At 38.8% G+C, this 15707-nt stretch overlaps 1 protein-coding gene across 6 annotated transcripts in view; it reads left to right on the top strand.

Moving 5' to 3' along the window:
- Window positions 1-15707, top strand: part of LOC118272772 (tyrosine-protein phosphatase Lar) — a 407994-nt gene that overhangs the window by 378945 nt on the left and 13342 nt on the right. For 3 of the 6 annotated variants that reach the window (XM_050707973.1, XM_050707975.1, XM_050707978.1), the window contains 11 exons: window positions 1183-1308; window positions 1814-1963; window positions 6881-7014; window positions 7594-7744; window positions 8823-8846; window positions 10339-10439; window positions 10796-10858; window positions 11346-11475; window positions 11970-12120; window positions 12505-12641; window positions 13693-13989. In XM_050707973.1, coding sequence (XP_050563930.1) covers window positions 1183-1308; window positions 1814-1963; window positions 6881-7014; window positions 7594-7744; window positions 8823-8846; window positions 10339-10439; window positions 10796-10858; window positions 11346-11475; window positions 11970-12120; window positions 12505-12641; window positions 13693-13989 — 1464 coding nt within the window. The remainder of the gene's footprint in view (window positions 1-1182; window positions 1309-1813; window positions 1964-6880; window positions 7015-7593; window positions 7745-8822; window positions 8847-10338; window positions 10440-10795; window positions 10859-11345; window positions 11476-11969; window positions 12121-12504; window positions 12642-13692; window positions 13990-15707) is intronic. The other 3 variants (XM_050707974.1, XM_050707976.1, XM_050707977.1) reach the window with 3 other exon arrangements.

Below are 15707 nucleotides of genomic sequence, written 5' to 3'. Positions count from 1 at the left end.
TTGACTGTAATTGTCGCTAAGGATCGTTGAAGGGTTTTGGTTGTTTGTAAATAGGTGATGTACGTACGTACGCTATTTCTCAATATTAAAATGTAATGTCCAATATTCTACAACTTTATTAAAACAGACTTTATTTAACTAGTGTGTTTTGATCCTTACCTTTGATCACACCCACTCACTCGAAGCGCTTCGCTTCAAGCTTCCTTGTGCGAACTGCTAGGGAGAGGAATTCTTTGCCAGAGTCTGTGTATCGTAATGGGTAAAACCTGTTTATTTTCAAAGCTCGAGTAAACAGGTTGCTTATAGGCAGACGTACTCTATCGTAAGCCGCATCATCACTTACCATCAGGCGAAAAAGCGGTCAATCCATCAAAAGTAAAAAAAATATTAGAAGAAAGTGGCTTAATGATTTGCAATATTATTCTCTAAAAATGTGTTTTTCATAGATATATTATGTTTCGAATCCACCAGTTTTAAAATACTATTGACTATCATAAATAAGACTTTGACATTTCGTTTCCCGCCTTTATAAAACTGTCATCTAACCATAGAGTTTCGAAACCAACCACGTACGCCCGCTCGCTATATGAACGCACCTCGCTGCTCGCTCCCGGAACGAGCCGCCATAATACTTAATGGTAATGAGTGAACGTTGTTAGTGACGCTCATTGGTTGTCTAAAGTAGTGCAATTATTTCTCACATAACTCCCTCTCACTCACCGCTTACTAATTATGGAGTGGTAATGCAACAGTGACGGGTTGACGACGTCATTAAGATAGCGTCGAACAATGTTTTGGTTTTGGTACAATCGCAGTTTGTTCTTGTGACCAGGGTATGGTTAGATCCGGGTTTTTAAATTTGTATTCTTTTTTATTTGATTCTTTTTATTTTATGTAAAATAATAATAAAGAATTCAACGAACAAAAAATAATAAATAACCCTGAACATTATGCCTCGCTTTTACATCAGTGTGGATAGTCTGTTTAATTTCCTAAAAAGACAGGTTAAATTATTGTCTGTATTTCTTATTGTGTCATCCGAAGCTGCAGACTACCTAGCGGGTTTACTGAGGTTCTGGCTCGAAAAGCAGAAGTAGGAACAGGGTGGTTTTATTGTGTCACTTATAACCTACTAGTACTATATGTAATATACCTATACTAATAAACTCTTCTTGTTCACAGTGAGACGTGTAGCCCCGCAGTTCTCGATCCCGCCACCACCGAAGTCTGAGGTGATGCTAGGAGGAAACCTGACCCTGAAGTGTGTTGCCTTCGGATCGCCCATGCCTACCGTTAAATGGAGAAAAGGTAGGAAAATAAACTATAATAATTTGACTGCCCGGTTGCCGTGGTGGCTGGGCAACCGGCTGCCGCGTAACGTGTAGCGGGTTCGCGTCCCGCAAGAAGCAACTCTTTGTGTGATTCAAATAAAAATTAATGTTTCGGGTCTGGGTGTCATGTGTATGTGAACTTGTATGTTTGTAAACGCATCCACGACACAGAGAAAATCCTAGTGTGGGGCAATGTTTAAAAAAAACATGAATAATATTTTCTACAAAATTGGTATAGAAACTGGGAACAATTTATACTTATATACTTACTAATATATAAAGCTGAAGAGTTTGTTAGAACGCGCTAATCTTCGGAACTACTGGTCCGATTTGAATAATTATTTTTGTGTTGGATAGTGCATTTATCGAGTAAGGTTATAGACTATAAAACATCGCGCTATGACCAATAAGAGCCAAGCAGAGCGGGTGAAACCGTGCGGAAGAAGCAAGTGGAATATAATTGCAAATCTAATTTGTAACAGGTTTGACGAAATGGCTGACGCCGGAAGACAACCCGCCGCTAGGTTTGAACACCCTCAAGTTGGAAGACATCAGGGAGTCTGCGAACTACACGTGTGAGGCTGCCAGTGTACTCGGTGTTATCGAAGCTGTGGCTGAAGTTAAAGTGCAATGTAAGTACTCACATATATCTTATAATAATAATAATAAGCTTTTTATTTTAGACCTTGTGACCCCTGTAGTGTTGTGATACGTTTGTATGATTTATAATCAAGAACCATGCGACACCAAGTATTTGGTACCAATTTTTTTTAAACGTATTTTGAGCTGAAACTTTTTGTAGAGATTCTATTCAATTCTTCTTGATGTATATGGGTATTTTGTTACACGCTGTATATGTTAGTATTATTAGTAACAATGATAATTATTTTATTTCCAATCTAAGACTGTCCCTACCCAGTCAAGTGGCTCTGGAAAGGGCAGTGTGGGCTGGGAGCAATCATTTTCAGAATGCTGTTGTCATTACCATGCAAGCGCTGCATCAAGCAGGCCATTTTCTTTCGCATGATGGCGTAAAAATCATAAGTGCGAGCCTATCTTATTTGATTGTGACATTTCATACGTAGAATTATTCATGTAGATGCATTTTATCGACAGTTAAAAGACTCTCGACGATCTGACAAAGACTAAGCGCACGAAACAACGTAATCCTTCACAAAATTAAATTGAGAAAACGTTGCTTCGAGTTACAATAATTAATCATTAATCAAGCTGACATTCGTTTGTCTCCCGGGCCCCGCGCAACTTTCCAACCCTTTCAATTATGAATTATAACACTAATTCATAATGGATGTCTTCTCGCCTTGCCGCAATTTATCAAATTGATTTTCGTAAATCCCTCTTTCCACCTCGCCGAAGTTATTACCATAAATTTGCAACAGTTATCCCAAGAAATTATGAGTGTAATTTGATTCAGTCACTCATCTACTCGACTCGTAGTCGCGGGTAATTGCTCGGATTAATTAGACTATACTAGGAACTGACGTGCTTGTGTCGACTTCTCATTTTAAATTACAGAAATGTGGATAAAACCATTCGGTCGGTGATTGGAATATCGAATTATTTCAAAAGTAGAAAAGAAACTTTCAAATAAGGACTTGTTTCACAACGTCTGAATAGCCGCTATGTATCAGATAACTTTAAATTAAGAACGCAATTTGTATGCACTATCAGTCACATAAGTATATCGGGCACTAATATGAAGGTGGTGAAACAAGCGCAAAGTATTGCAAATATCATCTAATTAATATTTACATATGAAACTTTAAATTAGCTTCTTAAACAAAAAAAGCTTTTATGTTAGTTTACAATAAAGCTAGTAATCCTATAAACGTACGGTAGAGAGATTTCAAAACGTTAGTAAACATCGGCTTCAGTAAACTATTGATATTATAGCTGGCTCACGCTACTAATTAAATTTTCCAGGAAATGTAAAATGTAGGTAAACCGATACATATCTGCAACATAAATATGTACGACGTGAATACATACTATCCTAAACATGACACGCGCATCGATGGACAAACAAAAACAATATGTCTAGTCTATATATTAATAGGTCGCATGTTGTTTAAAAAAATATTGTTAAATGTAGTAATGGAAGTTTTGAAAATAGCTACGAATTTATACCGTACGTGATTAGTTGTATTCGTAATATGTATATATAGCATCCACTATTCATGAGCGATTAGAGAAGAAACTACTATTCTGAGGGTTCTTTTTGGTGGTGGAAAATCATCCACTTACTTCTCCCGCCTTGGACGAGGCGAGACAGAGTATCAGACTAAAAACCACCTCGTTCCTCCTCCTGGGGCCGTATTATGAACTTTTAAACATCCATGCAAGTTCCAGGCAATTCACTTCACGCCCGTAAACTGCCTGGCTAAATTTCGTATTATGACATACATTTATTAGGCCGCCTTCTGAATTGTTTACTCTGTCTATGGCTGGTTTGTAATGTTTGCCGGCGACGTTCGGAAGTATACATTTTTTATTTTCTTTTATTTTCGGTAAGTTACGGTTTTCTTTTAGTATTGAAACATAAGATAATATATTTCCAAAACAGAATATATCATAAAACAATACGTACAAAACATAGTAAAATATAAATCAAATAATATTGACCTTGGATAATAATTTAAATTGGACTTGTACGTTATGTGATATAGATATAGTTTTCGAACGCAGCTTGTACACTGCAGTTGATTCAACTCAACGAGAGGCGGGAATTACGTGGTTGGTGGCATTGTATGTGCTTTGTTCAAAGTACGAAATAATGGCGTAAGTACTTTTTAAAATGAATTCATGCAATTTCATAGGTAAAATTGACGAATACAATCCTTTTAAACGGCTTTTAATTCTTACCTACTTATTTAGTTCGACTTCGGAAAGTAGACCTTCAAATCGTTAACGGGTAACAAATACCCAACTGGAAGTGTAGTGGGAGTTCCTCAACACAAATAAGGAGGTGCGTTCGGGTACAACAAGAGCGCTCATGCTCGAAAGCAAGGAGAATGTGGGAAAATATTTCCGAGCATTTGAATGCGTAAGGCGAAGGCGCTGTGAAGAGTTAAAAGGAATTTTGTACTGTGAGGAATGATCATCATTTTCATTTAATTCTACTTTCACATTGAAAATGAAACAAAAAAAAATACGTTTGTATTGATACAAATGCGCGGCATCGGCGCGTTTAAAAAACGTGGTGTGCATAGGCCAATAGAAGCAGTAGGCACTAACCTTTTAAAAACTAAAAAAGGGACAGGAGGATATATAAATAAAACACCAATATTAGTATAAAATATGTATTATTCATCTTCAATAATTAGGAGAATGTCATCTTAGAATTGTGTAGGGGGTCGGGGTACGTATATTTTTTTGGTATCTTTCCCAACTGCGATACCATATTATACAGGCTGAGAAGCACGCCACTGAGGAATAACTGATAAAATCGCCTCATCTTCCAAGACATCACCAATAGAGTTACTGCGACCAGTCGCAATCGTACAATTTACACAGCGATCCATGTCGTCAATATCCGATTGATAGGCTTAAACAGTTGTCCAAAATAGAGAGTCAGGTAATTTGGAGATGCAAGATCCGTCAAAAGTCCTTTATAAAGCCTAGGTCGTGGGGTTAAACAATAAAACATGGAAAATACGCACTCAGAACGAAACACAACGAACGAATGTCATCTGTCAATCGGTGACTGACTGATGTCAGACAGAAGTGTTTTAAGAAGTTTAAATCAAAGAGTACGTTATACATAAATGATTATTTAGTTTTATAACTTAATTTAAGTTTTCTCGCTTCCTAGATAGAAACAAGGTACCATATTTTGTGATTTCCCTTAGAAAAATATGACGGTTTTTTTAATATACATTTCAACTAGTTAACTGCTGTTTTTGCAATTTGCAATTTGCAATTTTATTCGGTTGCTACAAATACTTGTTGAATTTTTATTTTCGATTTTCAATTTTTGTTTTCTTATTTCTATGAGTAGCCGGTGCACCTCTTCCTTGGTAATGCCACGTCACCCACGTGAACATTCATGCCTGAGGTGGTATATTCTCCATTGTAGTTTCGGATTTCGTCAAACAATAAAAGCCTCTTCTGTTGATGTCGATGGGAAGTTTTGGCTGACAACTTCTGGATGTTTTTGCAATTAATGTTTTTGCACATGAGGTTTAAGCACATCGCAAAGATTCGCACTAAATCCTCGGTAAGCCTATACCTTTTAACCAATTCACGGTCATCGATCGAGAATGGGTCACATTGTTAGCGTATTTTACGCTGTATGGCCATTTGGCGCCTCGGCTCCTCGTCACTACTTGCCAAAAAATCAAATATTACCTATTCCTCACACATTATGATAAAAACACTAAATAAAAACCCTAAAACAAACTTTTCAAGACTAAGCAATTCAGTTTAAGCTGCAAGTAAGACGCTTTTATTGAATTGTTTTGAAAGTCGTAATTTGACAACTAACATGAGAATTGAAACGTCAAAATAGCGTTCATAATACGCGTAAACGCCAGCCAGCCAGCCAAAAGTCGTGCAGAAATCGGTTTGTATTGTCACGTGACCACTGACTGGCTGGCAATTGTGTTCATAATACGAATTAGCCGGGCAATTCATTTCACGGCGTAAACTGACTGGAAATAAGAGTTCATAATACGGCCCCTGAGCCAGAGCCTCGGTAATCCGTTAGGCAGTCCACAGCTTTAGCTATTCTAACGTTAATGTTTTAAAAAGTATCACTCAAAAGCCCTTTAAATCAAAATAGCAAACAAAAGAAATACTTTAAACAAAATTATCACCATAATTGTACATTATTCCTAATAAAGATATATTCACGTAAAACGATGAACATTACAATTAATACTAATTAAACGATATGTCCAGTTTGTGTAACTCCAGCTTTATCGCATAACACGTCTAAATGAAAGCCATGGAGTTTAGTGGGACAAGCGTACATGTCGCCGATTGTACACACCACAACCGTTAATATTTAAGCGTATTAAAGCGAAACAATTAAACGTCAATTAATTTGTGTTCAATATTAATGTGACAATTACACTTTGTGCAAGTTTAATCGTTATTGTTATGTTTGTGTGTTTGTGTCTACACATAAAGTTTGTACACACGTCTATGTGTGTCCCGTGTCGGCAGACAGAAGTCACAAAGCACAATCGACTTCCATCATGACACACATTTATACCTATTTATATCGTACTAATATTATAAGTAAGAACGTACGTATCTTTGTTTGTTACTCCTTCACGCAAAAACTGCTAAAGGAGTTGGGATGAAATTTGGAACAGGGGTAGATTATGGACCATAATAATACATAGGCTACGTTTTATCTTACGGGAATACAGGCGAAGCCGCTGGTAGACGCTAGTAGTTTATACTTTCGAAATGTGTGTGTAATATTCCATTGTATAATACTAAACTCATCCCCAAATCACATAGAGCGTGTTCCTATTTAATGTGTTACGTGTAATATCTTCTAACAATATTCCTTCTACCAGCGCTACCCGGGCCCCCGACAGAAGTGCGCCCCTCCGAGATCACAGCCACCACAGTCCGGCTCACGTGGACCTACAGCGGGCCGGAGGAGCCTCAGTACTACGTCATTCAGTACAAGCCTAAATACGCCAATCAGGTGAGTCTTCATCATCATCATCAGCCGAGAGATGTCCACTGCTGAACAAAGGCCTCCCTCTTACTCCTCCACGTAAAACGACAAGCCGCCACCTACTATATTTTTATAGTAGCTATTATTATTATTGGTAGAAACAAAGCTAACGGCCTGCCTGGTGGTAAGCAGATACCGTAGTCTTTGTACACTTGCAACACTAGATGGTAATATAAATGCCTTGAGGATCATCACCATTTACAAGGAGAAAAGCTCCTCAAAAATTATAACACAATAAAACAGTGTGTTCATCATCAACAGAATATAAATGGCAACTGCTGACTAAAGACCTCTTCTCACACGGAGAAGGTTTGAGCATTAATCACCACGCTTGCTCAATGCGGGTTGGCGATTTCAAACTTATAATTTAGAAACTAAAAGACCAGATTTCCTCACGAATAACAGTTGGGCATCAAGAACTCTTATTTATTAGACGAACCGCATAAATCGCTCTGGTATACTATAAATAATCAATGGAGCTATTGCCGTTTCGCAAACTCATAGCCATTTCAACTCCCTACATAATTCCTTATCTTCCAAAAACAGGCATTCAGCGAGATCTCAGGAGTCATTACCCAGTACTACTCGGTAACGAACCTCTCACCATACACGGAGTACGAAATGTACGTGATTGCCGTCAACAACATCGGCAGAGGACCACCGTCAGCGCCGGCCGTCATCACCACGGGAGAAACTGGTATGTACTGGTTTAAACTGACCTATTTTAGTTCGACAGATCTATGTAGTGATACATCGCAATAGATTTTCGTCTTTGTCGTTTTGTGATAAAGTCGATAATCTATTGGTATGCGATTTTTTATTACTTTTTCGGGCTTTGGAGATTTCAAGAGTATTTTTTAAAGTGCGGAAATAATTACGAGACTTTTAGTTCTTTTCATTATAGTTTATAACAGATATGAGATATTTGGTGAAATAGTGTGAAATAGAGCTAAAAACATATCTCCAAAAATAGAACTAAAAAAGTTGAATTATCTAGTCTTTTTGTAGATTATAACTAATCTACTTACAATATTAACCTCGCTAAAGAAACACACGTACAAGCAAAAGTGAAAACAAATAGTAGCTACAATAATGTTCACAAAGTGTAAAGTTGCAAGAAAGTCACAAGTCTTCTGATAAACTGAACGCCATCAATAACATGTTCTATCGGGCCCTCCCCTTGAGATCATCATCTCTTCTACAGTTACTTATAACGAACGAGATGTATAAATCATCTTAATAACTCCATTCTCTTTAATAATCCCAATTTACAATAGACGATGAAAAATTATCATTTCTACGCATTTACCCATACGCTTGTTTATAATTTCGTTTATTCTTGTCTCGCTTTCAATTTTGTCAAGTCGAATATTATTATATTTTATCTTGCTTTTAAATTGGGTAAATAGAATTTCTGTTTTTAAGTTTCTTGCGCTCAGTTCTTAAGGTATTTTCTTTGATCGTCTTTTCATGCCTACGCGTATATACGACGTACGACATTCGCCGATGCTTCATGTAAGTTCGCTTCTGAATTGTCATAGTCTTTTATTTTATTTGCACAATTTAATTTGATTCTTAGTACGTAGACATAGAGCGTAATATTTTTCGTTCGTTTATTCATGCACCCATTTCGTTTTTATCAATGTTAGGATCAGATATGCGGTCAGTTTGTGTCACACCTTTTATGATTACTGCGGCACTCTGTGTGATGTGTGTTCCCGATTACAGATCTTCGATTTACTAATTGTGTTATTTGTTTCCTTGCTCTCTTCCAGTGGATTCCTTGTATGGAGGTGCCAGTAAGTATACTACTATGAATTTTCGTAAGTCATTACCTAAAGGCGTTGTATGTGGGTCTATTTCTAAAACTTCTAAAATCTGGGCGTTGATAGCATGACATTAAGTGGTCTAGTGACGTAATACATTTAATCATCGACTGGGTGCTAATATATCGCTTGTACGAAAGGTTAATCCGTTAATAATTTGCATGTTTATTGTATTTGTTCGCGATATGTTACGAAATTGGTGTGACTGCTCGTTCACCTCAATTACATATTAAATATTTACCGTACAATTACCCCTGTGGTGGAATTTCATTTCTTTATCCTCGTCCCGAACGTTTCTCGCTTCGTAAATGTTAAACCATCATATCTAATTTCCCCAACGAAATATATTAAATTTGAGTCATGAAACCTCGCCCACGTCCCCATAGCGCGACGTCAAAAAACAGACAAAATAAAAAACTTGGATGAATTAGTAATGAAAACGTTGGTATATAAAATTACCAACAGATCTTTTGATATTCTTTACATTTCTAATAAAGGGAAAGTTTGGGCTGACGTCGACGACCCGGATTCTGGACCCAAACAAGATTATGGCGTTTTAATATTGCACAGTCCCTAAACTTTTATTGTTTTGCCCTTCGCGAGTATTATAAACAGAATAAAGATTTTTTCATTGAGTGACGCCCCGTTTTTCGTGTTAGAGGCTGCGATTACAAATCCTATTAAGACGGCCATTGTGCCCCGGACAGTTATTGTCCTATTATTTTTATTTTCATTTTGTTCATAATTGAGATGAGTCGAGACGCTTTTTAATTTAACATTGGGATGTTTACGTGTTATTGCGTCTGACGTAATGGCGGCAGGGTGTTTGATAGTATTTGTACTAAACAATTGTACGAGTCGGATGGGCATTATGTTGAACGGTTCATGTAACAAGAATAGCATCCTTTTCCTCTGTAATTGTATTAACGTCTGTTCAAAGAGATTGTTGCTACACTTTTGTATTTAAATCCTTTTGTATTCGCTTATTTTGAATTTTGATTTTGAATTCTACAATACAGTTTGAATTGAATTATTTCTTCTTGTCAGTAACATTTCTATTTTAAAATGGGTACTTTTTAGTGAAAAATGTATTCTATATTTTTATTAGATTTGAAGAATATTACTTACATGTCTGGAGCAACTCTTACTGCTTTAATATTAAACTGCTACGAAAATTAACTTACCTGAGTTCGTATAAATAAATAATTTAACGAATTCGGCTCGCTCTCATTTTTTTTAAATAATAAAACGTTCTCTGATTAGATTTGCATTTTGATAGGCAGTAAGCTGTAAATAATATTCGAAAATGGAAAACAGCCAGCATCAATTTTACCTACATTCTTATTTAAAAAAAAACTCGCATGCGAAAGTGGTTAACAAAAAAAAAACAATAATCGACTAATGTGGGTTAAAAACTTACTAAATGTCGCATCACTGATTTACATTTATTTTATTTTTTTCGTAGAACCGGGTTCAGCGCCAAGGAATGTGCAAGTTCGTCCTCTGAGTTCGAGCACAATGGTGATACAATGGGACGAACCGGAGACGCCGAACGGACAAGTTACGGTAAGGGAATAACTAATTCTAAATGTAGTTTCTGGCCAAATTAGATTGCAAGATTTGATCGCCTTATCCCGAAGTTTGGTGGGTATAAGTGCCTGGATCTTGTGGATTCGGCTTTGATGAAATCGCAAGTGTTTTAGAAGTGGGGAAGTGATAGCAGAGACGGTTGAATGCTCGAACGCTATTTAATTTTATTTCATTGTTATTTGTTTGAGATTTCTGTACGGATGGGGTTTGTAAAATGTTGGTGTAATTTTTGACAAATATAATGTAACAATATTGTTGTTTCCATACATTTATTTAAAATTCTCTCAACAAAATATTTTTAAACAACTCTAAACAATTATTTTTCTCTGCAGGGCTACAAAATTTACTACACCACGGATCCTTCGCAACCAATGCAGTCTTGGCACTCGCAAATGGTAAGTTACGAACAAAACTGAATACTCGTAAACTATTGTCATTAAACTAAAAAAGGAACATAAGAACATATCTGCCAACTAAATATGAGATCTACAAAGTTACAACAGCTAAAGAAAAATTTAATTATTCAAGAGTCTAAATAAAAATATCCTAATACAACTTAATTGGACAATTGGGTAATTTCCTCAGTCAAAAATAAATTATTTCGACTTTTCAATACAATAAAATATTCAAAAATAATCTCACCCTTTCATTCATACTTTTGGTCTACTTAATTTTCTAGAAATAAGTCACCTATGTGACATAAAAAAATCTGTTGACGTCATAACGCACTATTTCATACAAAATTCATAGAAAATATACCTAGTTTTGACGTTTTGAAAAACAAAATTTAATTTCACGAGTAGGAAACTAACCTATTATTTTATTACAATTACCACCTTACTAAAGTCACATGACGTCACTAACACCCCCCACTCCCCACAGATGGACAACAGCCACCTGACCACGATCAGCGAGCTGACGCCGCACACCGTGTACACGATACGGGTGCAGGCCTTCACGTCCGTCGGCCCCGGACCCATGTCCGCGCCCGTGCAGGTCAAGACGCAGCAAGGTGAGATATACCCTCAATTTAACTTGTAACTGCCAATAGAAAAGTGTTGAAAGCAAAACTTCGGTTACGTCGGTCACCGATGACGTTCATAGTGTTTAATGTGTTAATTATTATTAAAGGAACCCAGTTTAGTTGAATGTATCTGGAGAGCAATAGTCTTTTTATGGCTAGATAAAATTAATATCCGATCTTAGTCAAAAATCTCATGACCCATCTAGGATCTAAAGTAATTCGATAGATATGTTGTTAACTATCGTGAGACACACACTAAATTAACTATTTTTTTTTACTCCGTTAATTAATGGGGAAAAGCTACTAGTTGCGCTGACGCTGCTTATGATGAAGAATACCTATGTGAATGTGATTTGCGTAATTTAAAAAAACTACTTAAATCATAAGATTTTAATTAAAGAAAATCGATGACCACCGCAAAGACACTACTAGTGCTTAATACTTACAGTAGCAAAATTGACATCCACCAATTTTCCCCATAGGAGTCCCGTCGCAACCTTCGAACCTGGTAGCCGTGGAAGCAGGGGAGACGTCAGTGACTCTCTCGTGGAGGAGACCAGCCCATGCTGGAGACAACATCGTGTCCTACGAGCTGTACTGGAACGACACTTATGCTAAGGAACATCATAGGAAGTAAGTTGTGCTGATATGAGGGACTGTCTTGTATTGGGTAATGTATGGAGTTCAGTACAGTTTTCAGTCAATATTGAAATAAAACTTTTCATGTATTCAGAATTAATTAATCTTAGAGTATAATCAATTCAAATCTCATAAGGTCCTTCTAGAACTGGACCCTGGAAGTAATCGAAAGGAAAGCGCGTTCGCTCTGATTGGACGGCTCGAATAAACCAACCGATCAGAGCACCGAACGCGCTGTCGTTTCGACGTTCGTACTGTTTTTCTACGTCGGCCAAAATAATAACTAGTTTTTAATTTTACAATAAACTGACAGACAATGAAGTGATAATTCGTCAGCTTCTGAACTAAGCACACCATCTAACCTATGGCTCCTCTCAGGCGGATACCAATAACAGAAACGTACACTCTGAACGGGCTGTACCCCAACACGTTGTACTACATCTGGCTGGCGGCGCGCTCGCAGCGGGGGGAGGGCGCCACCACGCCCCCCATCGCCGTGCGGACCAAGCAATATGGTATGTCCCACCACGCACACTTGGAGTGACGTCTCGTGGAGAGTGAGTGTAGATAGGATGAGAGGGAACGAGCCATAACAACATCTACCAAAGCTGCTCTTTGATATTCAGCTGCTACAAATGCTACGCGGAATTCGCCTCGTTTCAATGTACCTCGCTTCCAGCATTAAGCTTCCCAAAACGATTCCTGGAAAACGCTTCCTTGTGTTCGTGTTCCAAAAAGAATATTCAGCTTATTTCACAAAGTGGCTCCTTCCCAATCATCGCTTTGAGAATATGAGAGAGTGAACCTATTGTGGTTATTCCAGGTAACTCCTAATGTAATATTTCACATAAGAGCACCTGCCCGGCACGCTGCCAGTAATACAGCACAAGCACCAAGTTTTATATCACAATATGTGTTTTGTAATCGTAACTTTGTCGAAACGGTACAGTGTACGCCGTAACTTGATTGCGCGGCGCAACGAAACTCTCGTTCCGACCTGCTCCGTTGAAAGCGTACACGGTACCTTAGTAGTAGCTTTATGTTGTTCGTAGGACAGACTTTTAAATCCGAGGTTAACGCCTCGGCTGACATTTTTTTATTCAAACGCTGACGACGCGGACGACATTTGTCAATCTTGGCTCACTGTCATTATATTCATCGGGCTCCATCAATCAGATTGTCGCGACTGCCACGCCATCTATCACCGAGATAAAAAGTAGTGTTCTCCGCGTCGTGGGCTACAACATAATCATCACAATTTTCTTCCAACAGGGGAAGTGTGACGGATGAGACGTAGAGATGTATGGGCGAGCGGATCCTACATTCACACCACACTAACAATGTGCATGCTCGTTATGTGGACGACTCACGTCGTTTTTATTATGTTTCATTTTATTTTGGGCACATTTTATTTTTATTTGAATCGCATTCAGTGATTGCGTCGGATAGGTCGGCTGTGTGTCGGGTATAACGCGACGCGCGGCCGAGGTCGCGCGTCCTTTGAGTTGCAGGTGGGCGGCACGGTCCGGTCGGGCCGGGCCGTCCTCTCATGTCGAGCTTGTCTAGTGCCCGGCGCGCCCCCGATGAATGTGACGGCGGTGGCGGTGTCGCCCACCGCCGTGCGCGTGTCTTGGCAACCGCCGCCCGCCGAGCGAGCCAACGGCCGCATCGCTTACTACAAGCTGCTTTGCGTGGAATCTGGGAGGGGGGATTCGGAGGCGATGGTGGTGAAACTGAACCAGACGTCGTTCGTACTGGACGAGCTGCGGCGCTGGACTGAGTACCGCATCTGGGTGCTGGCGGGCACCAGCGTGGGGGACGGGCCCGCCTCCTACCCCGTCACCGTCCGCACGCACGAAGACGGTACGTGTCACTGCCACATCCACATCACTAACCTATCCACTGTTCCTTGTCGGCTCAACTTTATGACTTCCTTCGCCCGCTTGAAAGCGAAACAATGTTCGATAAAAAAAAACTTGAAAAATTAACTTTTTAATAATCCAAAGCGCGTTCATAAACATAAAATCATAAAATTGATGCCGAGCCAAAGAATTAATTGCTAATAATTGATGAATAATTTAATTATCTTTCAAATTAACAAAGTTCTTTGGCCATGTAATAACAGAGGAGTTTTGGGAGTTAATTTACTTTAACAGTATTTTGTATTAGCTATGAATTTTTCATGCGTTACTTTACACTGGGTCGAAGAGTTCCTCTGTTACTACATTTATTAATATTTCCTGAAAATAAGTTTAATTATTGATGAAATTGATTTCTAATGATACATCTATATTTACTAACAAAACCATGGGATTCTACAAAGTTGGTATAAAATGTTGTGTAAAATTATTCATATCACGAAATATGCTAATTGTAATGTAATATTTGATTACATTGATGCTTTCAAGGAACTACATGAATATGAATGATTTTATAATGTAACTTTATTTACTGCAGTGGAAATGGAACTGTGGAATATAATTTGATGTGTATTGCACTCGATATTCATAATACCTTCGTTGTTACACAGTTCCCTTTTGACTGCGCTGTGTTCTGATATATGAAGTGGTGGTAACATTGGTGGTGGGCTATTTGAAATGAATCATTAATACCATGACGGATAGTTCATATTCACATTAGCAGACTCGATGCGCTACAGTACTACAAATATACTAATGTCATTTTTTCTTTTGTTTCTTTTTTGTGAGCACATAGCAGGATTCTAAACAAGGAGGTTCAGTTCTCGTAACAAAAGTATTACTATGCTTGCCGATAATGTTTACATGTATATCTTTAATCATGTCACAGACGATCATTTGGTTTTCACTGTATTATAGTCGCTGTGCACAGCGGCATAGAGTTGACATTTCCACTCACTTGTCACATGTAATGATTTTTTTTGGTGACGCGTCACATGACTCGTCATCGTCTCGTTAAGATGGCACTCACTGAAATGCAAAGTTTATAATGCACCTGGTATAGTGTCGACGGCACCGTTATATTATTGATTTTGGCGCACAGTTGTTGAGTATTTAGCAATGGACACAATTTTGCATGCTTTCTTTACCGACACCGCACCGTTTTTCGTTCAATTAAGTTTTCACTGGGCACCAGATAGGTTTCATGTTTTACTGCACGCAATCGCCGTTGCAATGTGTTGTCGATTGCGTGAGGTAAATACTGCACTTTTAGGATTCACTCAGCACCACTAGCGACGACACGAGGTGAGAGAGCGAGTGCGTCACACCACGACATGGCCGCTGTACCGCTCAGCACGTGAAGCGCTGCACTGCGCCGCGAGCGCTGACAGCCACACAGGCTGCGGCGCTCGCGGCGCAGGGCTGGCTCGGCCGCGCAGCGAGCGCGCTGGGCGGGCAGCGCGCCATGCGGACCGCTCAACACGCACCACGGCCCGAGCGCCGCATTTGAATACCAATACCGTCCCCACACGACACGCGCGCATGCTACTGAACTACTCACAATTACTACTTCTTTACTCACTGTACTGTCCTGACTACTATCTACTATTAGCGGGAAGGCTGCGGGTCGAAGCCTCGTCCCGAGGATCCACCGTCTAAATT

The sequence above is a fragment of the Spodoptera frugiperda genome, chromosome 4 (genome assembly GCF_023101765.2).
Source record: "Spodoptera frugiperda isolate SF20-4 chromosome 4, AGI-APGP_CSIRO_Sfru_2.0, whole genome shotgun sequence".
Taxonomy (NCBI): domain Eukaryota; kingdom Metazoa; phylum Arthropoda; class Insecta; order Lepidoptera; family Noctuidae; genus Spodoptera; species Spodoptera frugiperda.
Note: the sequence above shows the minus strand (reverse complement) of the source record. Positions and strands in the feature narration are given on the sequence as shown.